Source organism: Polyodon spathula, chromosome 8, assembly GCF_017654505.1.
Source record: "Polyodon spathula isolate WHYD16114869_AA chromosome 8, ASM1765450v1, whole genome shotgun sequence".
Classification (NCBI taxonomy): domain Eukaryota; kingdom Metazoa; phylum Chordata; class Actinopteri; order Acipenseriformes; family Polyodontidae; genus Polyodon; species Polyodon spathula.
Genome location: NC_054541.1, coordinates 46,711,498 through 46,736,485, shown reverse-complemented (window position 1 = coordinate 46,736,485; position 24,988 = coordinate 46,711,498). Strand labels below are relative to the sequence as shown.

Genomic DNA, 24,988 nt, shown 5'->3' with positions numbered 1-24,988 from the left:
TGTGTTCATAGCTTACTGTTTTAATGATACTCTCGTGTCTCTTAGGTTATACTTGCTGCTTCTCGATAACCGTGAATGTCACCTCCCCTTTGCACACCTTGGCCCTGTATGATATAACAGGGAAGTGGCTGAGGAATGAACCACAGTGGAGACGCAGTACAGGGTGACTGGGCTGGAACCATGCCGCGAGTACAGAGTGTGCTTCCACTTTACAAGCCCCCTCGCTGTTATGTGTGTACCGGATTTAACAGCTAGTGAACACCATCCCTCAGTGTTTTAAATGTGCTTCTGGTATCCAATCCTTGTGAACTTGTTAACGATTGTGTTTTCTTTTAAAGCTGTCGAGTGTGTGTTGTGGGTTTAAAACCAACTCAAAATGGCACAGTTAATCCAATGATTTTTATGTAGCGAGTTTGACAATCATCTTAAAGGAAAGTTATTTGAGAGAGCAAGTGTCAGGAAGAAGACTAGACTGTCTAATAAATGGGAGTTAATTGCTGTGCTAATCATTTTCTCTGGGGCTTTTTATTTGTTTTGCAGACCATATGAAACCGAGCAACTTCAGCATACTTCGCTCCAACTCCATCAGCATCACAGTTTCATGGACATACCCACAATCAACGCATTTCTCCTGGTTCAATCTGTCTTCCTTCTCAGCAGCACTCTACGTGTATAGTTGCAACTGGACTCGCCTTATGAACATGCAGAGTCCAAGTCTGACTTTGTTCTTGAAGGCACACCTCCGTGTAGTAATGTGCGCCTCGCCCTGCAGATGGTCTGTGAGACCCAAGTACACACGACAAGCAGCGTGCCTGTTGCTGTTGACAGCAGCACAGGCGATTACTGCAGAACTAATCAATTCCGCTGGCAGTGTTATGCTCAGAGTTCAGTTGGGCTATCTGCTTGCCATTTAGGATGGTGGTCACTTGCCACGTCGTCCTGTGAAAATGTGAATAGGCCACGAGGGAAGGTATTTATTGGAATATCTTCACAAGCAAATTGCCTTCTCCAACTCTACATAGAATTGGGGTGTAGTGACTTGACAATTTTCTGAGAAGAGGTTTAGGTGGAGGATGTATATATATATATATATAAATTCTTGTCCCCATATAAGAACATAAAGGCCATTCAGCCCATCTTGCTTGTTTGGTTGTTAGTAGCTTATTGGTCCCAGAATCTAATCAAGGGTGTCGGCTTCAACAACATTACTGGGGAGTTGGTTCCAGATTTCCAGATTCCAACGATTCTGTTTAAAAAAAAAAAAAAAAAAAAAAAAAAAAAAAAAAAAGTCTCATTTTCTGTTCTGAATGCCCCTTTATCTAATCTCCACTTGTGACCCCTGGTCCTTGTTTCTTTTTTCACATCAAAGTCCCTTGGGTCGACATTGTCAATACCTTTTTAGAATTTCGAATGTTTGAATGTAGTCTTCTTTGTTCAAGACTGAATAGATTCAATTCTTTTAGCCTGTCTGCATATGACATGCCTTTTAAACCCGGAATAATGCCCTTTTTGTGGTGAGGTGACCAGAACTGAACACAGTATTCTAAATGAGGTCTTACTAATGCATTGTACAGTTTTAACATTACTTCCCTTGATTTAAATTCAACACTTTTCACCATATGTCCAAACATCTTGTTGGGCTTTTTTTTATAGCTTCTCCATATTTTCTCGAAGACATCAAGTCAACAAACTCCTAGGTCTTTTTCATATATTTCTAATTCAATCTCATTATTTCCCATATGGTATTTATAATGAACATGTTAATTGACAGCATACAGTACCTTACACTTTTTTTCTATTAAATGTAGTTTGCCATGTATCTGCCCAGTTCTGAATGCTGTCTAGATAATTTTGAATGACCTTTGCTGCTGCAATAGTGTTTTGCCTTTCCTCCTATTTTTTGTCACCTGCAAATTTAACAAGTTTGCTTACTGTAGAATCTAAGTCATTAGTGTAGATTAAGAATATCAGAGAATCTAATACTGATCCCTGTATTACTCACTCCATTTTGAGGTTTCTCAAAGAGAAAAAATTCTCTGTTTTCTACTTGTTATCCACTCCCTAATCCATATGCATGCATTTCCTTGAATCCCTACTGCATTCAGTCATAATATATACTGTATACACTGCTCAAACAGATTTTAAAGGAGCAAATTAAAACTAGATTTTAAAAAAAAAATTCACCAAACACAATTAACAAGAATCAAGGGAACACTCTTTGCACGCTGAAATTAACAAATCAGTTTTTATCAGCGACACTCATCTGTATGCAAGACCCATGGAAATGAATATGCCTGGGAGCTTGGTATCTGGGGATGAGATGTGGGTACATTTTGAAAATGGTCCATATGACTGTGTTGATGCGGTCTCTACACTGACAAGACGTTCTTCTCATCAGGTGGCCAATGACCTCTTGGGGGATCCTGTCCTGTTCTTTAACTGCAACACCAAGCTTCCAGTCGTGGAGATCAAGGCAGTAATCTGCAGTCTTTTTGGTGTTAAAGTGCTGTACCAAATGTGTAATTCCATTGCATTTTTCACAGCAGGAATGGAATTTCAGAACGTAAAGCAGACTGCAGCCACAGTTGGAAGTTACACCCTGGAATGGTCTGTGTTGGGCAATCTTTCCAGTATTCGGGTTTTGTTTCAAATTTACAACAACCAGCTGATGCATTCCATGAGACAGACAAGCTACACTGTGACTGACTTGCATTCCTGCACCCAGTGCAAGGTGAAAATAGAGGCAGTGTGCATCATGGGGAGGAGTAGCATAACCATTGATACAGTACCAGATAGGTACAGGACACGATATACTGGCATACCCATGGAGGAGCAGCAGCACAGCTTTACAGTATAGACACCCACTCAAAAGCCATGGTGCATCATGGGGAGGAGTAGCATAACCATTGATACAGTACCAGATAGGTACAGGACACGGTATACTGGCATACCCGTGGAGGAGCAGCAGCACAGCTTTACAGTATAGACACCCACTCAAAAGCCATGGTGCACTTTTACAAAAATAAGGGTTTGATGTATTCATAATGTTTAGCAAAGCCTAGACTTAAATTTAAAGACTTTTTCAAACAAAGTAAGTTTTTGTTAGATGCACAGACAGCAAACCGCTGTATATCGAAGGAGTATCAGGATCCAATAGGATAATCAATTGCTAGAAGTACTAGTTGATAAACTGAAAACTCCATTTTAATTATTGGCTACAACTGTTCAGCTTCTGCCTTCAAAATCAGGCTAAATTGATATATATACCATGCTATCTGAAGGTGGAATCATATTGAAATAGTAAAAATAATGAGTTTTCAGTATCAATGACTTTCTTTATATATATATATATATATATAGTTACTCTTGTTTTTCCTTTTGCACATGTTGCAAAATGTACCACAATGGTAGAATCACCAATATATATATATATATATATATATATGTGTGTGTGTGTGTGTGTGTGTGTGTGTGTTTGCGATTAATGAATATCCTGATTCTACTTAGACATAGCTGTCTGCCCTTATTGAATTGTGTGTGTGTGTGTGTGTGTGTGTGTGTGTGTGTGTGTGTGTGTGTGTAAAATATCATTTGATGTGTTTTAACTGCTTTTCTAGCTGTGAGGTGACAGTCTTGAACTTTTGAATATGCATATTCTATAGTGATACCCAACCAAGTAGAGCTGTGCTATTCTACCAATGTCCGGTATTAAAACACTAATGTTGGCATACTTTAATCCGGGTATGATGCAAATCCATAGCCCTGATGGATTATTTTGATAATTCTGGAGCCCATAATGTTTTGTGCTTTCATGGAACATTACAACACAAGTTGCAATTGCAGCATTGTTTTCTACTGGTCCACCAAGCTGCTGTACTTTGGGTACCCCCTATAGTTTATTTTGGCACCAGCATTGCTGCTGCTTGTTGAAGAACAATAATGAGGTGATAGCTTAAATACAATATTAACCTTATATGGGCACACGTTGCCCTCTGGTGGAACATAGAACACAATAATCTATTCTTTCTAATCCTCTTTGTTTTCTTCTCCCATCTTAGCTGGAGGTTATGTTTGAGGGATACGAAGGGGCAGCGGGAGTTGTGGTTGAACTGTTAGATTTCTCACAGCTTGAGAATGCAACTAAAATATACTTTAAAGTCTTCGTTGCAGACGGCAATGGAAGCAAAGTTCTGCTAAGTGAAGAGAGACAGAGGAAGCACATTGCATCGCTTAACTCACTGTGGCAGAGCAAAGTCTCTGCTTCTCATTTGGGGAGAGGGAGCTGAGGAAGCAGGTTGGTGTTTGTTTTGTGGTTTTTGAATTTTCTAAATCCAGTGAAGGCATTGCCCAGCCTGGAAACTTTATTTTTGTAAGTTTTGTTTTTGCTTTATTTGTGTTTGAGTATCTGTTATTTTGCCCTTGTGCACTTTATTTTTGTTTATTTATAATAAAATTGTTATTTTTGAACTGCAGACTGTCTCTGGGCCTCTATCCACTCGCCAGCCTGCCACAGTGACTAACATCACTGCCGAGGACAACCACACTCTGCAATGGGATGGTAAAGATTTAGAATTGAATGAAGTGTTGTCTGTGCTTTTTTTAAATGTAATGTCCTGAATTCGCTATTGGAACGTTTCAGAATTCTTATGTGAAGAAACTGCACTTGGGTGTAAAATGCTTCCTTATGTCTAGCACTGTGAACCACAGTGACTTTTTTTTTTTTTGCATAATTCAGATATGTTGCATTAGTGTTTTTATTAGGAATATTTCTTCTATTGTATTGTGATTCCTCTTTTCATATTGCAGATGCAGATGAGTGTGAATCCTCTGAACTGAATAAGTGCTGCAAACACTCCCATTGCATCAACACCTTGGACTCCTACACCTGTGTGTGCTTTCCAGGGTACTTTGACTTCAGTGAGGTTGGCAGTACTGAGGGAGCACTCTGTGACGGTAGGCCTTCCATGTCGTTCCAGTTAAATACTCTTTCTTTAACCGTGCTCTGAGCTCCGCAGTATGCTACCTTTAGTTGTATGTTTTGGGTATTTTACTTGTTAATAAAGAAAGCTTATGAAGTTCCAGAATTTTGAATAAACTGCTTGAGTATGCAGCGGTTCTTGTCCAACCCAGTTATCAATTTCTTGATGGAGCAATTCATTATTTTAATGCAAAAATAATACAGTAATACTGAACCTGTTGCTTCCTGTCAATAAAATATGTATTTTGATAACCTTTCCTTGTCTGGTTTTAAAGATTGTCAACCTTGTAAATCTTCAGCAGGGTTACAGTATTAAATGCATATCCCTGACTAAACTGGAAAATAACCAAGACTATTATAAGGGGGAACAGTGATTTTTTATTTTTTTTTAAAGAGCAAGTGTCCTCTGAGTGTCTGGCGCTGATTGCTGTGCTTGTCACACAGAGGCTGGAATGTATGTTCTCTGTGAACCGAGCTTGATGAAAGTTGGAATTTTAAGAGTTTCTGAAGTGCCGGCTTGCCGAGGACCTCAGTCTGGTTCTGAATGATGGTAGCTGCCCGGCTGAAGAGGGAGCAGAATTCTACTACTACTCCATTAGAGACCAACGCACCTACTGTGGCGCTTTGATTCAGGCAAGTATCGCAAAGGGTTTTCACTCTTTACTCTGTCCCATACTCCTGGATCAGGGGATTGTGATAGCCTTCCATCACTGGAACCCAAGTAGAATGACCACATCCTGTTCATTTTATAATTTGAGATTGTATATAATTTATATACAATAATTAACATAATTGTTGTAGGCAATATTTTGAGTTTTCCAGTGAAGCAGTTTTAAAAATAAATTAATTTAACTAATCTAACTAGTATATATGCAGCATATTTTCTGAAATAAATAAATAAATAAATAAATTAGCAATGAAATATTTCTCAAGATCCGCAGCTGAGGTTGTCCTATTTGTTTCCCATCTAATGCGAATGCATTATAGGGGGAGCCATGATAATTGGCTGCTTTAAAACGAGAGCATGCAGTACAAACGCACGTCTACATTTGTTCAGGTGTTAGTATCTGAATATTTCCATGTTATTGTGTGGATTGCTAAAATGCTAATACTCTCCATTGAATATTAAAGTGTGTGTTTTGTGTCTGCTTAAATCAGGGGAATGACACCCATGCTGTGTTTAAGGATAGAGTCTACACCACCCATCAGTCCAGGCAGGTTGTCCCTCGCACTGACCTGACGCTGGCATGGGAATGTGTGTATCCTCGCGAATACCTGCTGCAGACACAGCCAGGATTGGATCCATCCAATGTGTAAGTAAACAAGTCCTATAATGTGTTGTGGGAGTTTGCAGGGGCTTAGAATTGTTCTGGATTTGTGTTTTATCATTTATTTTAATATTAATTGCCTCTAAATCCCTCAAGTAAGAAATCTGTAGTGAAGTGTGTTCTCCAGAATGGCCTGTTACTTTTGAGACTGATAGTCTTAAAGCCTTAATTCTCTGTGTGCAGTCTTGAATATAAAAGTAACTGCCAGCCCAACATTAAATATCCAAGTCTGTTAGATCTGCTCTCTTGCCCAACTTGACTGAGGCTGAGTTGCAACAGCAAGGTGTAGCTGGTACTGAATATTGTCATGACAGCCTGTTTACATAGATGTTCTTTAGGTAACTGGTACTACATATTGTCATGTGAAAGCCTGTTTACATGGATTTGCTGTAAACAACGGGTCGTGTTTTGGGATTAAAAAAAAAAAACTATAGTGAGTCTTAAACCCCATTGCCATAATATAAATAAATACTATGTCCTGAGGAAAGTACTCTTCGATTTTATGTAACTTTGCTCTGATCTCTGAAGGTCATTTCACCTCATAGGAATAAATCCAAAATCCATGTGGTCTGCCAAGTTTCTTTCTCTCTTTATTTATTTTTTTAAGGCAAACAGTTTTTAGAAAACTGAACCAGGTTTCGTGTTCCTCGTATCCAGTTGTCTAGTAGTGTGCTTTTAATTTTGCATTTCTTCTCTGGTAGGCCTATGTCTGTAGTGCTAATCAAGTACAATTCCAGTGGGATTCTTCAGCTCCGCATGATTCTCCATCAGGGTGACACATTAAGTGATAACCTGCTCCTGGACAAAGTGCTGCTGTGGTGAAGGCGTGACCATTTCTTTGAAGTGACTCTCGTTGGGTCACAGGGAACCTTCGCTGAGGACTTTGTTTTGGAGGTGGTTTCCTGTTGGGCCACACAGACCCCAAACCCAGCAGAAGAACCAAAGACATTCTTTCTGAAAGGAAGGTTGTAACCGCAGGAGTGAACTTACAAATATAATCACCTCTTTCCCCTGCCTGTCCATTAAGCTGTGTCAGTCCAACAGATCTGGACAGCTTTGCTATACACTGTTCAGTAATCTAACTGTGGCCAGATTTAATGCTCATCTTGGACTGCTGTACCTTACCTAAATTGTCCAATGGTCTGTGAAACCTTGGGTATAGGGGACAGGGCAAATACACAATTTCAATGCAGTGTTGTTTACTTAGTTTGTCTCATTATGCCTTCTAAAAGAACCACAGTAGTGGTCGACCGCTTGCCTGTTGATCTTAACAACGTGATGCAGAAGCTCTGGTTGATCTAGAAATCTACACAATGGCCCACCCACAGGCTTACAGGGATGGCAAGGGGATAAATAAAGTGGAAAGACTGGACTGAATCCTCAAAGAAGGCCATTTACTCCAGGTTGTCATCAGCATGATTCTTTCAGACACTAGAATCACACCCAGTAAAGTTATGAACCCCAGAAATAACCACTCCAGACAGGATTAAGGGACTTGTGAATTGTCGTTGTTTATTATCCCAAGACAAAAAAATGCAGTGCTGATGACTTGGAGCAACCAGTTTTGCAAATTTAGCCCGGTATATTAACAGAAACCCTGTGTGGTGTTTGTGTGTGTGTTTTTTTTTGTTTAAACCTGACATGTGATTGTATTGCAGCTGCCCGGTTGATCACACGTTCAAGTGATATTCTGTGCTGGAAGCTGATCGGCAGAGTCGTTTTTCTGTGGAAATGTTTTCCATCACCCCCCACAATCATATCCACATCCACTGCTGGATCAAGATCTGTACTGTGACAGAAAAGCACAACTGCTCAGGGGTAATCCTCTAATGTGCATTTTAAAGAAACACAATTAAACAAACACAAAAAAAGCTGTTGCTTTTATTATAGATGTCCGTGGTCATTTCATATATTTTTGGTTACTTACCATTGCTTTGCAATACTGCAATGGAGAGGTGCAACAGGGTTGTACAACACATTAAATACTTAAACTGATAGAAATGCAGACGAGGTTACAAACGTTCAGACTTTTTATTAAAACCAAGGTAAAATATTCTGAAACTTTACAGCATGAAACTACTCCTCCCTTTTTTATATACAGAAATGTCTAGCTACACCTTCTGTGAGGAGAAGGGATTTAAATCACAACTTGATCCAGGTGAAGCAGCCCTTTCACTGCCAATCACTGTTTGGGATCATCAGGATAAAATGGAGGACCCTGGGCAAAGGCCACCATTTTGTAAGTATTTTCAGGAAGCAATTTGTTATAATTATTATTTTTTTCTTCAGTTTTAATAAAAACATTTGCAAATTGTAAAGAGGGAGGTGTGTGATTGCTAGATTACTGTGGGAATGTTTCTGTGCTTTTTAAATATTTTTGATTTTTATTTGACAGGGAAAAGTTCAAAATGCGATGTTGGTCGTTGGTGGAACAGCAGGAGTCCTGCTTCTCACTTTGTTTGGTTTGATTGTACTGAAGGTCATTGTGAGATACAACGAGTTGCATCAAGAAAGGACTGTGGCACTGCAGAATCACCTTAAGTCGCCAGTGTTTATAAAAAACAAGGGTTTCAAAAGCTAACTCTGACTTTCTGGACCAATAACTAAAAGATAACTCCTCTTTGCTCAAGGAATTCCAGAGCTGTGTACGTACGTGAAAACTCCATTGTGGTGTTTGTGTGTGGTGGGGTGTAGTTTTTTTTTTTTAACTTAATTGTGAAATGTTTAAATAAATGAATACACCCTGTATATTTTGGAAGCGTGTGCCTTGTTTCTATCATCCACTGGGAATGAGCTCAAATGAATTTGTTATCTGTGATTTAACATAATTCTAGAGTTTTTATATGTAAGAAAGTATAGCATATGCGTTGAATAAACATGATCAAAACCCTGAGAATACCCCCCTCATTGCACAAATAAGCATCATGATAGTTTTGCAGTAAATAAAAATGCATTTAAATAAACTGTAGTGTACCTTGGAACCAAATGCTGCAGTGAGAATTAGCCTTGTTTTCTCTTGGACCACTTTTACTGTTGCGCAAGTCTGAGCCGCTTCTGGGGTGAAAAGGTACAGAGCAAGCATGGCGACTTCCACAGAGGCGGAGAGCGAGGGTGCAAACACTGCACAGACACACAGAACTAATAAATGCAAAAAAACAAAAAGGTAATTTAATACCAATGGTGTTATGGAATATAACTCGTTAAGCGCGTTAAAGGAACACGTTAATTTTAAAAGTAATTTGTAGTTTTGTAGTAAACACGGTTGAGTAGTTTAACTACTACACCATAACTATAATAAAAAATATATATAATTTGATTGGCTCATGTAATGCTAATTTCAGCATTACAAGAGCCAATCAAATTCTGTGAGATTTAGCTGGCCAGTTAGATATTTGGTAAATGTTAAATCGTAAGAGATTTAGAATTATATTTATAAATTATACCCCCCCCCCCCCCCCCCCCCCCCCCCCCCCCCCCCACATTATTATAAAATTTTTTATCAATTTAGGGTGTTACCTCAGTTCGGAACTATTCTTGCTCCAGATGGGATTTTGATTTGCACAGATTGGATGGTGCTGTACCTGCTTCTATCTGTGCAGCTAGGATCATCTCCGGTGTGAGGGATAGCAGGCAGGACATGCCTGTTTCGGTGCAGTTTGCTATTTCAGCAAAATCTTTGCCCAACTTTAATGCTTCATGTCTGCAAGAGATAAATGAAAACAGTTAGTCTGACCGCACTGAATCCTGATGGGAAACACAGTAACAAATAAAACGCCCACTGCATAGCAGTTGAAGCCTTTTCAGACTTTACAAGTGCTAAATTAATACACCCAGGCCTGCGGCCTATAAGACATAAGGTATTAAGCTTGTCTGAATAAACAGATATGCCAGCGGTACAAAATTAGAGCCGATGCAAATGTAAAATCACAGTGACCCACGTCCACGCTGTGCACTTGTTTCAAGAGGGCTGCCATTGCATCTCTGACAGCAAGCTCAAAGTGAAGTCAATGTTGGCGTTTACTGCATTTGTGGTTCAAGCCACTAACAATTATTAATTAATGAGCTTATTTTCCTTTTTCATGGCACTCTTACTTTGACTTGAGTGGAATGGAGAAGGAAAGGCTCTGCATGATGGCTTGATTAAACAGTGACCCGCTGCTTTCGACCATCAGATGGAGGCCAACAGACTGGCTTCCGGAACTTTCTCCAAATATTGTCACCTAAACGTGAAAAAATATTTTTTTGTTTAGCTTTAAAACAGGAGAAATACAGATTGCACATTGAACAATACCGTACACAATGCTAGTACTCCACGTGTGCTCTTTATCGTCCGGTTGATCTCAAAATGCCATGAAGTCAGGTCATGACTCCGTATCAACAATGTAGCCCATTGCATACCTTCACCACTCTGTGTAATGAAGCAGCACCTACTCTCTGTCCTGTCTCCACTTCGTTTCTAACCGTATCCTCTGGATCTGGTATCAGTACTGCAGAGGATACATCTTTCTAAAGCCTTGGGATTAGTCTGGTTGCTCTTTGCAGTCTCTCTCGCAAAGCCACAATGTCCATTTTGTACTGGGAAAAACAGCAAGATAAATAAACTCTCATAAAATGTGCTCACATTACCAGCCACAGAGAGGTTTTCAAAGCACTGGACACAATTAAAGCTTGCACTGTACTTGCACCCCCTGACTGCTTTAGAAAATAAAAACAATTCTCATTATTCCCAATAAATTAAAAGGTTTCCTCAATTTAAAGGATGGAAATTATGAAAACGGTGTATCATAACTGAACAAATTCACCTCAAACACCATCATTACCATGCACTTCTAAATACACATCTACTTCATAACCCCCATAAAGAACACAGTACAATATACACCATCAGAGCTTATACAACACAATGCACATTTCTATAGAGTCTTTCATCCAAGGATCCTAAAGCAGTTCACACCAAAAAAATGAACACTTAAACCATTAAATTAAAAACAAATCTAATACAAATTGTAATAAAGCTGAAATAAAAGAGAACCCCACCCCACCCCACCCCAAAAAAAGAAACACGGTTTTAATTGTAAAAAGAAAGTTGAACCTTCCTTAACTGAGGAGCTTTACAAGAAAAGGCCATAGATGCTACAGATGAAAAGCTGCTGCTTCCTGTCTTCAATCAGACCATGTCACCTGACCTACAGCTAGTACTGCGTTCAACTTGACGATTCTGAGCACAGCACCAGGGGGATGCATAAGAATATTAAAATGAATCCAGAGACTATTTCATACAGGTGAAATATGAGGAGAAAGGGCAGATCTTCTGACAATATAGCACTATAAAATACCTTGCTTGGGTCTCCCCCAAATCCAGCAATATTTTGTTGAAACTAAATGAGAGCAGCCTGTTGGTCCAGAATGCCGTAGTTTCTGGTTGCTGGTTTTTCAGGATCCATCCCAGTTACAAGGAAATCAAAGACACCTGCATCAAAAACAAATGGAGCAAGAGAACCCAGACCCACTGAGGCGGATTGAAAAACAAAACAGTACAATCAAAGGAATACGGAAATAAAAAAAAAATAAAAATACATTTAAGCTCTGAAAAATCACCCCAAATGTAGTGTTCAAATTTAGACTGTATGTCCTTTAAAGCTATGAACATTATATCAGTAGCGGATACGACAAGTCAAATATACAGTGCGTAATCCACACTAATGGGTTTCCTACAAGAAGTAATTAAACCATTTGCAGTGTAACAGCAAGGCATGTGACTGACTGAGACATTTAGTCTTACACATGCATAGAGAAACAAGCCAACGCAAAGCACTCTGCTCTTACCTGCACATGAATAGAGAACCAAGCCAACACAAAGCACTCTGCTCATACCTGCACATGAATAGAGAAACAAGCCAACACAAAGCACTGCTCATACCTGCACGTGAATAGAGAAACAAGACAACACAAAGCACTGCTCATACCTGCACATGAATAGAGAAACAAGCCAACGCAAAGCACTCTGCTCTTACCTGCGCATGCATAGAGAAACAAGCCAACGCAAAGCACTCTGCTCATACCTGTACATGAATAGAGAAACAAGCCAACGCAAAGCACTCTGCTCTTACCTGCACATGAATAGAGAAACAAGCCAATGCAAAGCACTCTGCTCTTACCTGCACATGAATAGAGAAACAAGCCAATGCAAAACACTCTGCTCTTACCTGCACATGAATAGAGAAACAAGCCAACCCAAAGCACTGCTCATACCTGCACATGAATAGAGAAACAAGCCAACGCAAAGCACTCTGCTCTTACCTGCACATGAATAGAGAAACAAACCAACGCAAAGCACTCTGCTCATACCTGCACATGAATAGAGAAACAAGCCAAGGCAAAGCACTGCTTATTCCTGCACATGAATAGAGAAACAAGCCAATGTTATTGAAAAGGAAGTTAAGTAAAAATAAATAAATAAATAATAATAATAAGTTGTACCAACGTGATCCCCTTAGTGAGGGTAAACCAGGGGTGGCCAGAGTTGGGTCTGTCCTAAATTGTTTAATTGAACCAATTAAAACTCCCATCTAGACCCCAGTGCAGTTATTTTCTTGTATATGTTAAAGATGGGTGGTGAGGCTCCTGGGGTAAATAATCACGTTGATTTGAACGCTACTTTTTAACATCGCTATCTGCAGACACACCTTTGTGTATTTCACGATAAACCACCATTGTTAAGCAGGTGACTTGATTATTTGATTGTTTAATTATTTGGATTCTAATGAAATGAAACTAAAACTTGAAAAAAAGCTTCTTTTTTTTTTTTTTTTACTGAACTTCAATGTCAAGCAACCTTGGGTAAACTGGGAGTTTTTCAAAGTCTCACATCCTCATTAAGATGTCATGGGAGACTAATTAGCCTATTCTGAATTAACTACAGACCGGTGGGTTCCTTAATTCAATTATTCAAGTTGTATTACTTTGAAAAGAAAGACTCCCACTATTCTGTATTTGTCCCCCAAATACAAATTAGACAATTATTCAAAACCAAAGGCAAAACACTCAAATATATTGGGCAGTTCCAGTGAAATAGATACATCTGTTGTTTTGGAAATTCCATAACATAATTAGAGTCACAAGTGATTACACAGTCTACAAAGGAGGAGGTCTGTGCTGGAACGAAAAAAAAAAAAAAACACTTTAAAACCAAACGAGGACAAACTGTGAGACTACAGAACAAACACATCGGGATATGGTTTTGTAATTGTTTTGTTTAAGGCAGAATGGGTGTTGGTGTACCATGGACATTGCTTGCTGTAACTGCAGCAGTGGCAGTGGCAGCTTCAACAACAGCTTTAAAGACAAATGGAAAGGTGCTGAAACACAGATATTTTGGGAGGACCGAAGGGGCTTTCTCTGAAACAGTTCTGAAAGACGGGCCAAAAGTCAAAACTAAGTCTGGGACAGTTGAAGGTCTTGCTAGTAACAAGGCACAGATATTCTATGGAATCCCGTACGCTGCTCCACCAATTAAAGCTGGCAGATGGAAGGCACCTCGCGCCCCAACACCATGGAAGGGAGTATACAATGCCACCTACCCCAGAGCAGCATGCATGCAGTCCTGCCGAGGGCCATTCGGGGCGCAAGCAGAAAACAGGGATTGCCCTGTAAAGGTAAGTAGGCCTATGTATTTAAGTTGTATAATTAATTGATTAAGCCAGTTGCTCATTTTGTTTTCCACTTACTCCTGAAACTAATGCCAGCATACTGTAGGCTTGGACACATATGATCATACCATCAAAGGAAACTGTTTCTCTAGCATCTTTACAGATGTGTACACCCACAGAGTAAATGAGGGCTTCAATGTCAATCTGTTGTTCAATAAAATAGATCTGATTTGGTAATGTGTCGCCTAATGCGGAATCTTTTAGGTCACATTCATAAAATGTCTAAATGACCAATTCTTGGGACCTTTACTGCAGTATTTTATATTTGCCTATTATACAAGTATGTATTTTATTACAAACTAAAGTATAAACATTTGTTTCCCCTCTAGCTCAGCGAGGACTGTTTGTATCTCAATATCTTTGTGCCTCTTGATATAAACTTTACTGCACCTCCTGCAAAGCTGCTCCCAGTGATGGTCTGGGTGCACGGGGGGGATTTTGTCGCTGGCACTGCTTCCAATCCCATGCATGATGGAAGGTTTCTTGCCAGTTCAACCCATACCATTATTGTCAACGTAGAATATCGTTTGGGTAAGTCAGGCTTTTTCTATTACAGGCGGAGGCCGTGTACATGGTTGTCAGTTCTGCTATTGGTAAAATGATCTGAAAGGCAAAGTTGTTTTGGTTAATGTCTAAAGTCCATGTAGTAGTGTGGTCACTTTTCCTGACAACTTTTCAAGCAACTTGTTCCACGGGACACTTCTCAAGCACTTTTCCCAAATCGCTCAGATGGAGACCCGCAATGGAGAAGGAGTACTATAGCAAGCAGCTTTAAATGGCATGGGGTAGTTTCCCCTTTCCCTTGTTTTTTTATGATGATTGCAGTCATTGAGAGTGATTGTGATGCTCTGAAACCATTTGTCTCTATGTCTGTCTTTTTACCTGTCTGGAGAATTCTGACTGCCTACAGGTGAACAGACTTCTATAACTAATTCCATTGAAATGATGCAATGATATGACCTTTTCAACCTTGACCTTGCTCTTCATATACTGTATAGAGAGGATAAGTAGAAGCCAAGGCCATTTTGTCACATAGTTTGAATGCAATCAGTCCACAGCAGTTGGAAGTTCACTGGCAGGTCAAGACCAATCTAAACACAAATGATAACTATAGGATCAGCAGAACCCAGGACCACTCAACATCAATTGCAAACACTATAAAAGGCAAAGCAAAGGTGGAAAAAGGCTTTTGATGCTGCCTCCTCTTTAAGGGTGTTGTATTAAGCGCTTTCAACGATGTGCAGAAGCTTAGGCCCTTAGGTGCAAAGGCATGAGCAGTGCTTTGCATTGGCTTGTTTCTCTATTCATGTGCAGGTATGAGCAGTGCTTTGCATTGGCTTGTTTCTCTATTCATGTGCAGGTATGAGCAGTGCTTTGGGTTGGCTTGGTTCTTTATTCATGTGCAGGTATGAGCAGAGTGCTTTGGGTTGGCTTGTTTCTCTATTCATGTGCAGGTATGAGCAGTGCATAGGGTTGTCTTGTTTCTGTATTCATGTGCAGGTAAGAGCAGTGCTTTGTGTTGTCTTTCTTCTGTATTCATGTGCAGGTATGAGCAGTGCTTTGGATTGGCTTTGTTCTCTATTCATGTGCAGATATGAGCAGTGCTTTGGGTTGGCTTGGTTCTCTATTCATGTGCAGGTATGAGCAGAGTGCTTTGTGTTGGCTTGTTTCTCTATTCATGTGCAGGTATGAGCAGTGCTTTGGGTTGGCTTGGTTCTCTATTCATGTGCAGGTATGAGCAGAGTGCTTTGGGTTGGCTTGTTTCTCTATTCATGTGCAGGTATGAGCAGTGCATAGGGTTGTCTTGTTTCTGTATTCATGTGCAGGTAAGAGCAGAGTGCTTTGTGTTGGCTTGTTTCTCTATTCATGTGCAAGTATGAGCAGAGTGCTTTGTGTTGGCTTGGTTCTCTATTCAGGTGCAGGTATGAGCAGTGCGCTTTGTGTTGGCTTGTTTCTCTATTCATGTGCAGGTATGAGCAGTGCTTTGGGTTGGCTTGTTTCTCTATTCATGTGCAGGTATGAGCAGTGCTTTGGGTTGGCTTGGTTCTCTATTCATGTGCAGGTATGAGCAGTGCTTTGGGTTGGCTTGGTTCTCTATTCATGTGCAGGTATGAGCAGAGTGCTTTGGGTTGGCTTGGTTCTCTATTCATGTGCAGGTATAAGCAGAGAGCTTTGGGTTGGCTTGGTTCTCTATTCATGTGCAGGTATGAGCAGAGTGCTTTGTGTTGTCTTGGTTCTCTATTCAGGTGCAGGTATGAGCAGAGTGCTTTGTGTTGGCTTGTTTCTCTATTCATGTGCAGGTATGAGCAGTGCTTTGCATTGGCTTGTTTCTCTATTCATGCGCAGGTATGAGCAGTGCTTTGGGTTGGCTTGGTTCTCTATTCATGTGCAGGTATGAGCAGAGTGCTTTGGGTTGTCTTGTTTCTCTATTCATGTGCAGGTATGAGCAGTGCTTTGTGTTGGCTTGGTTCACTATTCATGTGCAGGTATGAGCAGTGCCTTGGGTTGGCTTGTTTCTCTATTCATGTGCAGGTATGAGCAGTGCTTTGGGTTGGCTTGTTTCTGTATTTATGTGCAGGTATGAGCAGTGCTTTGGGTTGGCTTGTTTCTGTAGTCATGTGCAGGTATGAGCAGTGTTTTGTGTTGGCTTGGTTCTCTATTCATGTGCAGGTAAGAGCAGTGCTTTGGGTTGGCTTGTTTCTCTATTCATGTGCAGGTATGAGCAGAGTGCTTTGTGTTGGCTTGGTTCTCTATTCATGTGCAGGTATGAGCAGAGTGCTTTGGGTTGGCTTGGTTCTCTATTCATGTGCAGGTATGAGCAGTGCTTTGTGTTGTCTTGTTTCTCTATTCATGTGCAGGTATGAACAGTGCTTTGGGTTGTCTTGTTTCTCTATTCATGTGCAGGTATGAGCAGTGCTTTGGGTTGTCTTGTTTCTCTATTCATGTGCAGATATGAGCAGTGCTTTGTGTTGGCTTGGTTCTCTATTCATGTGCAGGTATGAGCAGAGTGCTTTGTGTTGACTTGTTTCTCTATTCAGGTGCAGGTACGAGCAGAGTGCTTTGGGTTGGCTTGTTTCTCTATTCATGTGCAAGACTAAATGTCTCAAACGTTGACGTATTTTATCATACAGGTGTCTTTGGTTTCCTTGTAACTGGGACGGATCCTGAAAAATCAGCAACTGGAAACTATGGCATTCTGGACCAACAGGCTGCTCTCATTTGGGTTCAACAAAATATTGCTGAATTTGGGGGAGACCCAAGCAAGGTATTTTATAGTGCCATATTGTCAGAAGGTCTGCCCTTTCTCCCCATATTTCACCTGTATGAAATAGTCCTTGGATTCATTTTAACATTCTTATGCATCCCCCTGGTGCTGTGCTCAGAATCGTCGAGTTGAACACAGTACTAGCTGTAGGTCAGGTGACATGGTCTGATTGAAGACAGGAAGCAGCAGCTTTTCATCTGTAGCATCTATGGCCTTTTCTTGTAAAGCCCCTCAGTTAAGGAGGGTTCAACTTTCTTCTGTCAGGGAAGCTGGGACTTACTGTTTTTAAATCAAGATAAAAAACAGATTTTTCAAAACTGCATTTTCTTTTTTGCCCTTTTTTAAATTCCAGTTATATTAAAGTTTTTTTTTTTATTTCAGCTTTATTACATTTTGTATTAGATTTGTTTTTAATTTAATGGTTTAAGTGTTCATTTTTTTGGTGTGAACTGCTTTAGGATCCTTGAATGAAAGACTCTATAGAAATGTGCATTGTATTGTATAATCTCTGATGGTGTATATTGTACTGTGTTCTTTATGGGGGTGTGAAAGGGGTGTGGGTAATTCACTGACAAGGAGACAGACAGGTGTATTTGGGAAACACCACACAGGTGCCCAGTTTTATTTTAGGCCGGCTCTTTTTCTTTCCTTGTATTTTTTCTCTCCGGTAGAGGGCACTGTTGACCGTGGGCTGCCTATCAACGATGATAGACAGCACCACGGAAATACCACAGCTGGTACACGACCTGCAAATGCACTCGCAGGTGCTCAAAGAAATAATAATGAAAACAGAAGGCGAAAAGAACAAGGGAAAATAAAACAGTAATAAAACTACAAATAAAAGGTGCTGCACTCGGCAGCGTTATCCCGGTCGCCGCTACCCGCACGACCCGGATCACCGTCCTACTCTGTCGGCGATCTAGCCTGCTCTTTCACAATACGCCGGGGTCTGCCCAAGGGTTCCCCGCTCTCTCTCTCTGTCTCGCTGATTCCCGGTCCCGAATCAAAGTGTCCGCACCCTTAGCGCGTCTAAGTGGGCAGACCTGAGGAAACAACAGAGCGTTATTTTATAGGACCGACAATCACCCAAGACCCGCCTCTCGGCCATTCAGAGAGGGGAAAAGTCCACACTCACACTTTCCCACCTCCCCGTGTCACTGCCATGACTCATAGGCGGTTGTTGGGCGACTGCCGCCCTCTTCCTGCAGCCCGTGAACACGCCAGCAGAGTCAGCACAGATCTCTCCCTGTTACAGGGGGTTATGAAGTAGATGTGTATTTAGAAGTACATGGTAATGATGGTGTTTGAGGTGAATTTATTCAGTTATGATACACCGTTTTCATAATTTCCATCCTTTAAATTGAGGAAACCTTTTAATTTATTGGGAATAATGAGAATTGTTTTTATTTACTAAAGCAGTCAGGGGGTGCAAGTACAGTGCAAGCTTTAATTGTGTCCAGTGCTTTGAAAACCTCTCTGTGGCTGGTAATGTGAGCACATTTTCATGAGAGTTTATTTATCTTGCTGGTTTTCCCAGTACAAAATGGACATTGTGGCTTTGCGAGAGAGACTGCAAAGAGCAACCAGACTAATCCCAAGGCTTTAGAAAGATGTATCCTCTGCAGTACTGATACCAGATCCAGAGGATACGGTTAGAAACGAAGTGGAGACAGGACAGAGAGTAGGTGCTGCTTCATTACACAGAGTGGTGAAGGTATGCAATGGGCTACATTGTTGATACGGAGTCATGACCTGACTTCATGGCATTTTGAGATCAACCGGACGATAAAGAGCACACGTGGAGTACTAGCATTGTGTACGGTATTGTTCAATGTGCAATCTGTATTTCTCCTGTTTTAAAGCTAAACAAAAAAATATTTTTTCACGTTTAGGTGACAATATTTGGAGAAAGTTCCGGAAGCCAGTCTGTTGGCCTCCATCTGATGGTCGAAAGCAGCGGGCCACTGTTTAATCAAGCCATCATGCAGAGCCTTCCCTTCTCCATTCCACTCAAGTCAAAGTAAGAGTGCCATGAAAAAGGAAAATAAGCTCATTAATTAATAATTGTTAGTGGCTTGAACCACAAATGCAGTAAACGCCAACACTGACTTCACTTTGAGCTTGCTGTCAGAGATGCAATGGCAGCCCTCTTGAAACAAGTGCACAGCGTGGACGTGGGTCACTGTGATTTTACATTTGCATCGGCTCTAATTTTGTACCACTGGCATATCTGTTTATTCAGACAATCTTAATACCTTATGTCTTATAGGCTGCAGGCCTGGGTGTATTAATTTAGCACTTGTAAAGTCTGAAAAGGCTTCAACTGCTATGCAGTGGGCGTTTTATTTGTTACTGTGTTTCCCATCAGGATTCAGTGCGGTCAGACTAACTGTTTTCATTTATCTCTTGCAGACATGAAGCATTAAAGTTGGGCAAAGATTTTGCTGAAATAGCAAACTGCACCGAAACAGGCATGTCCTGCCTGCTATCCCTCACACCGGAGAAGATCCTAGCTGCACAGATAGAAGCAGGTACAGCACCATCCAATCTGTGCAAATCAAAATCCCATCTGGAGCAAGATGGCTTGACTCCATTGTGTCAATGCATTGTATTAATGTATTAATGCAGTCATTAACCACTAAAACCCCTGAACACAGAACACCTGTTCTGGCATTATTATTACTGTTGCACTGGCTGCCTGCTAGGAGGAAGGTTGATTTTAAAATCTTCTTGTTGACCTTTAGAGCCTTGAATGGTCTGGCTCAAAGTTACATTTCATATCTTATAACAAGCTATATTCCTGTGCGTAGCTTGCGTCCTGCAGCCTCTGGACTGTTTAGTGTCCCTACAACCAGGTGGCAGTCTGTGAGTGATTATGCACCTAGGCTCTGGAAAGCTCTTCCCCTTGAAATTTAACAACTCGGGAAGTGTTGAAAGTAAGGCATGACTGAAAACATACTGTTTTAAATTGGAAATTGTATCTACTGAAGTTGTAAGTTATTTTATTTAAACTACTGTTTTTTAATACTGACTGTTGTATGTGTCTGTTGTGATTTTAATTGTAAAGCATTTTGAGACGTACTACATGAAAAGTGCTATATAAAATAAAGATTATTATTATTATTATTATTATTATTATTATTATTAGTTGGACAGCTGGTGGTGGAGACCCTGATTAGTTCTGATACTGGGCAGCTTAATGTTCTGTTGTTAGGTAATGTGTTCTAAGATTAGTGTCAATCAGGGTCTCTGAAACCAGCCTTCAATGTGCATAGGGAGTGGATCCTGCAGGTGTGAAAGTTGCCATTTGTTTTACTGCAGGTCGCAAAATATTAAATCCCTTTAAGTTTCTGGAGATGTTTCAGACCTGGGGCCCGTTCATTGATGGGGCGTTGATCAGAGAACAAATCACTACTGCCTTTCGGAGGGGCCATTGGCAGAAAGAAAAACCTGTTATTCTAGGTTGGTTTGGTCTAATATGGGACATGCACACTGTGCATGCGGGGGCATGCTTCTCAATTATACTGCAGATTTCAGTGTACATCAGTATATACAGTGTAGTTTTAGAAATTGAGCGATTGTTCAAACATTTTCTTCATAAAATGCATTTTATTTAAAATGCAGTGACTCAACTATCACAAGGAAAACTGACGTTTTGGATGACCAGATCCTACCCATCAGCAAATTTTAAATTTCTTTAAGTTTCTTGCATTTTATTTGTGGGACACATATGTCTCTTGTACCTGAAAGGGTTAATTAAGTGTCCTTGCAGTTTGAGATTTGAGAATCGCTGATATAAAGAAAAGATAGGATAAAGGGCTAGATTCTCAAATCTGAAAAAAAAAACATTTATAAGTCAAAAATAACAAAACTGAAGACTACCTACAAGCCCACCCCCATTTGGAGTAAACAGCTTTGAGTGTCTAACCCTTAGTTTAGCTTATACAAAAACAGAGTCTTCAGTGTGAAGTCTGCTTGCTGTTACAATGCTTGATTCTGTGTTATCTGTGTCGATGTCCAGGCACAACCTCTGAAGAAGGAGTGATGTTTGTCTATGGAGCCTTCAAGAAGCCCATGTCATTGCCTGAGTGCATTGCATATGCTACTGCTATTTTTAAACAGTACACCCTGTTAGTCCTTTACAAATACCTGCCTCACTATCCTGAGGAAGACCGCAGGAAACTGCTGGCGCAGGTACAGTGTGACATTTTTACAATTCAACTTCACGAGTTATAGAATATCAGATGGTTCAAGATCTGATTGCCTACAGTGGTGGATCTGAGCCATGCTGAGGTCTTTCAATACTGAGTAAAATCAATTGTCTGACCCGATCTCTAGCATATCTTGTTGTGCTGGACATGCCATTCCTGAATCCTGAGGAGGTGTTTCCAACATGGTTCATGACGGATAAACGCTGGAGCTTATACCCCACATGGTATGGTTTGCTTCTCATTATAACGTTTGTTTCAAGGGATCTCCAACAAAACACTTACTGGATAAACTAGTAAAAGCAGACGACTATAAATACAATTTAGACAAGTTGTTTGAGCTTTTGCATCCAGCAGATGGCGCTTTGAGTTCACTTCCATAACGGTGTCCAATTATCTTTTATAAAGAGTGCATTAATTACACTCTATTGAAAGAGTAGCTGTAACAGTGTAATGTAGATGCAGTCAATCCCAGCCCCCATTTCATCACCCTCCTCATCACAGCCTTCCTGGAACACTGCTGCCTTGTAGTGGCACCTGCTGGGGGGAGGCAGGCAGGGCCAGAGCAGCTGCACATCCCCCACAGCTGTTGGCTGTCAGTGCCTGCCCCCCAGTCCAGCAGCACTGGAGAGGCCTCTCTGAAGTGCTGCCTTCTGCTGTAAAACATGACATGTTTGTTAGCAAGACATTTTTGCTAATTTCAAATGTATTGAAAATCTGCCAAATACATGCCGTAAAATTAGTATAATTATTGCATTAAATGTATGGTGTTATTATGCAAACATTTGTTGCTAAATATGCATGTAGTTGCCTGTAGAGTGAAGTTGCTGCAGACAATTCCTGTTTTACAGTAAGTGGACATACATTGTAGTGGACAACTGAGTCAAGGTATTAGAAGTTTTTATTAAGTCCCATACTGTTTACTGCCAAGCTTCACACCTGCTTAAGAAGATTAAGTGAATCAGCTGCTATCGAAAGAAAGTAAACAGACTTTTCTACTGTCTTTGTAACTGACTGAAGGACTAATTTAAGAAACGTAATCATAGATCTGCTGTCTGAACAAACATTTTTAATTTATGAACTGCGAGAACGACCAGCACTTAAAATAAAAAAGTGAAATCAGTCCTGTCCCTCACATGTCATTTTGTCCTCTCTGCAGATGGTGACTGACTATGTCTTCCTGTGCTCTTCCTGCAAATCTGCCCGCGCCGCTGTGAAAGACAGAAGCGCTGTGTGGCTGTACGTGTTCGACCACGTCACCTCTGACCGCAGAGTTTGGGGTGACTTGACCTTCTGCTATGACCACGTGTGCCACAGCGCGGAGCTGCCTTTCGTGTTCAACTCCTTCAGCATGAGAAACTTCACCTTCACAGCTGAGGAGCAGGTGCTGGCCAACCAGATCGTGTGTTACTGGGGCAGGTTTTCCCACAGCGGGAATCCCAATGCAAAGGGTGACCAGACTGAGTTCTGCGGTCAACAGAACCTCCCGTCGTGGCCAGAGTACACAGACAGAGGCCACTGGCTTCACATGAATCTTACCACAGTGTCACATTCTCAGATCGGTTACCGAGACGACTTCTGTAATTTCTGGGACACACTCGATATTTACTAAGAAGCTGAAATGGCATTCTCTACTGTTCGTGGGGCCAGTGTTTACCAGAGTCTTTTCTGAAACGTGTCTTTATATTGTGCTCATCATATTGTAATATGTAATGATCATATTGGAATTAAAATTTTAAACACTAAATACAGCCACGTTAGCCCTCACAGACCATTTAAAAAAGGAACTGCATGTAAGAAAATAATCCATTTGGAGAGGATGGAACTATGAAAGGAAGCTGAGAATGGGGAAGGAGAGGTAATGTAATGTAAGGCTGACTGTCTTTTGCAAACGCTGCAAATGTTCAACAAACAAGACTGCAGATTTGGAATGATTCTGTTTCGGATTCGGGAAAGCACTGGCCCTAACTGTTAGCACTGAGTACTTGCTGGTGATAGAATTTAAAAAGCTTTGTGTTTTAATAATATTCACTTTTATAGTAATACCTGCTATCACACAGCTCATGCATCTTCTTTTAAAAAGCTGCTTTTCTTCAGTAGCCCTCAAGCAAATTGTATATCTGTGCATTTATAAACTAAAATACTGGAGTATTCTACCTGTAATATGCAGGTATGAATATGTCTTAAAAACAGCTTACACCGACTTCAGATTTCTTGTATTTTTATAACAAGTTAAGTTAGTTTTATTTTCCTTTCAGAAAGATGTGTTAATTATTACTGGGAAAACATGTCACATAGAAGCTACTGCAAATTAATTTGTAGTTTAAGTTAATATCATTTTCTCCATTTACTGTAAATTTCACTATTTTCAATTCCTATTGCTCACTGTCAAACAATGTATTATCTACAATTAATAACATATATTGAAACTTATATTTAACCCATATAGAGAAGTAGAGCACTTCAAAAAACAATAATACTTATTCTCACTGTTAAACTTCTTTCTATAAATATTAATGATAACCTATTTATAAGACAGCCCTGTTCAATTAAATCCTGTGTAATTTGATGCTGGTTTCACTTTTCCTCATAAGGCCTCCGCTCCTGCTAAATTAACAGTAACTTACCGTGCTGCAATAAATCCAAAACATGTCACACCGATCACTGTATCGATCAGTAACTGTTACAGTTCCCTGTATTGTGTACCATTTGTGTTTAACATCTTGGAACCTGTGCATAAGCAAGGCATTGTTACTGTCTTCAGATAATAAAGAATTAAAAAAAAAAAAAAATAAGCAATCACATAGTTGTAGTTTTTTTGTTTGTTTTTTTCTTGGTACTTAATAAAGTGAATAGGGAATGGCATCTACTATGATTATAATGCCAGTGTATTGCCCATAGGATAAAAAAAAAAAGCTAGCTGGACTTTGATTTTCAAAATCAATCAATTCTGACTCTGTGATTCTGATTTGATAGCACACTAGGAATTATAAGCTACTACCATACTGAAATGAAATACCTGTGTATATCGGTTCCTCTGTGATAGGCCTGTGGTTACCACCAATGACCATTCTAGCTGCCCTTGTTCTACTATTGTTATCCATTGTAGAGCCGCTTTTAAAGATGAACTCTTAAAATTAATTCTGTCCGAGTTCCCTTTGTTTACTAGTAGGCCTCACTCTGGTGTAGCAATGGAATCATACAGTGTGGATACACAACTCTCCTGCATTATGATTCCCTTTGGGTACTCCTATAGATGGAAACTCACACTGTCTTATCCTGTTATTTTCTACATGTTTTTTTTATGTTTGTTTTGTTTAAAGACAGTGATCCGGGAATGTTCAGATCCCATAAAACAGTTTTATGGGTGGCTGTGGAGAACTGCCAGCTGTAGTATTTAGATTCTTTTCTTTGACACTTGGATCTGACCAATCCATCTCTAATAAAATGTGTAACCATTGTCTTATTTCCTTTCTTAACAATTTATATAGAGTTCACTT

The 24,988-nt window shown here is 40.2% G+C and overlaps 1 protein-coding gene across 1 annotated transcript; it reads left to right on the top strand.

Moving 5' to 3' along the window:
• Positions 1-10,470: 10,470 nt before the first annotated feature.
• Positions 10,471-24,255, top strand: LOC121320047 (crystal protein-like). The gene is made up of 8 exons (XM_041258197.1): positions 10,471-13,961; positions 14,345-14,546; positions 17,147-17,280; positions 19,173-19,300; positions 19,693-19,811; positions 20,602-20,742; positions 21,302-21,474; positions 22,648-24,255. The coding sequence occupies exons 1-8, from the start codon at positions 13,572-13,574 to the stop codon at positions 23,098-23,100; spliced, it is 1,740 nt and encodes a 579-aa protein (XP_041114131.1). The 5' UTR covers positions 10,471-13,571; the 3' UTR covers positions 23,101-24,255.
• The last annotated feature ends 733 nt before the right edge of the window (positions 24,256-24,988 follow it).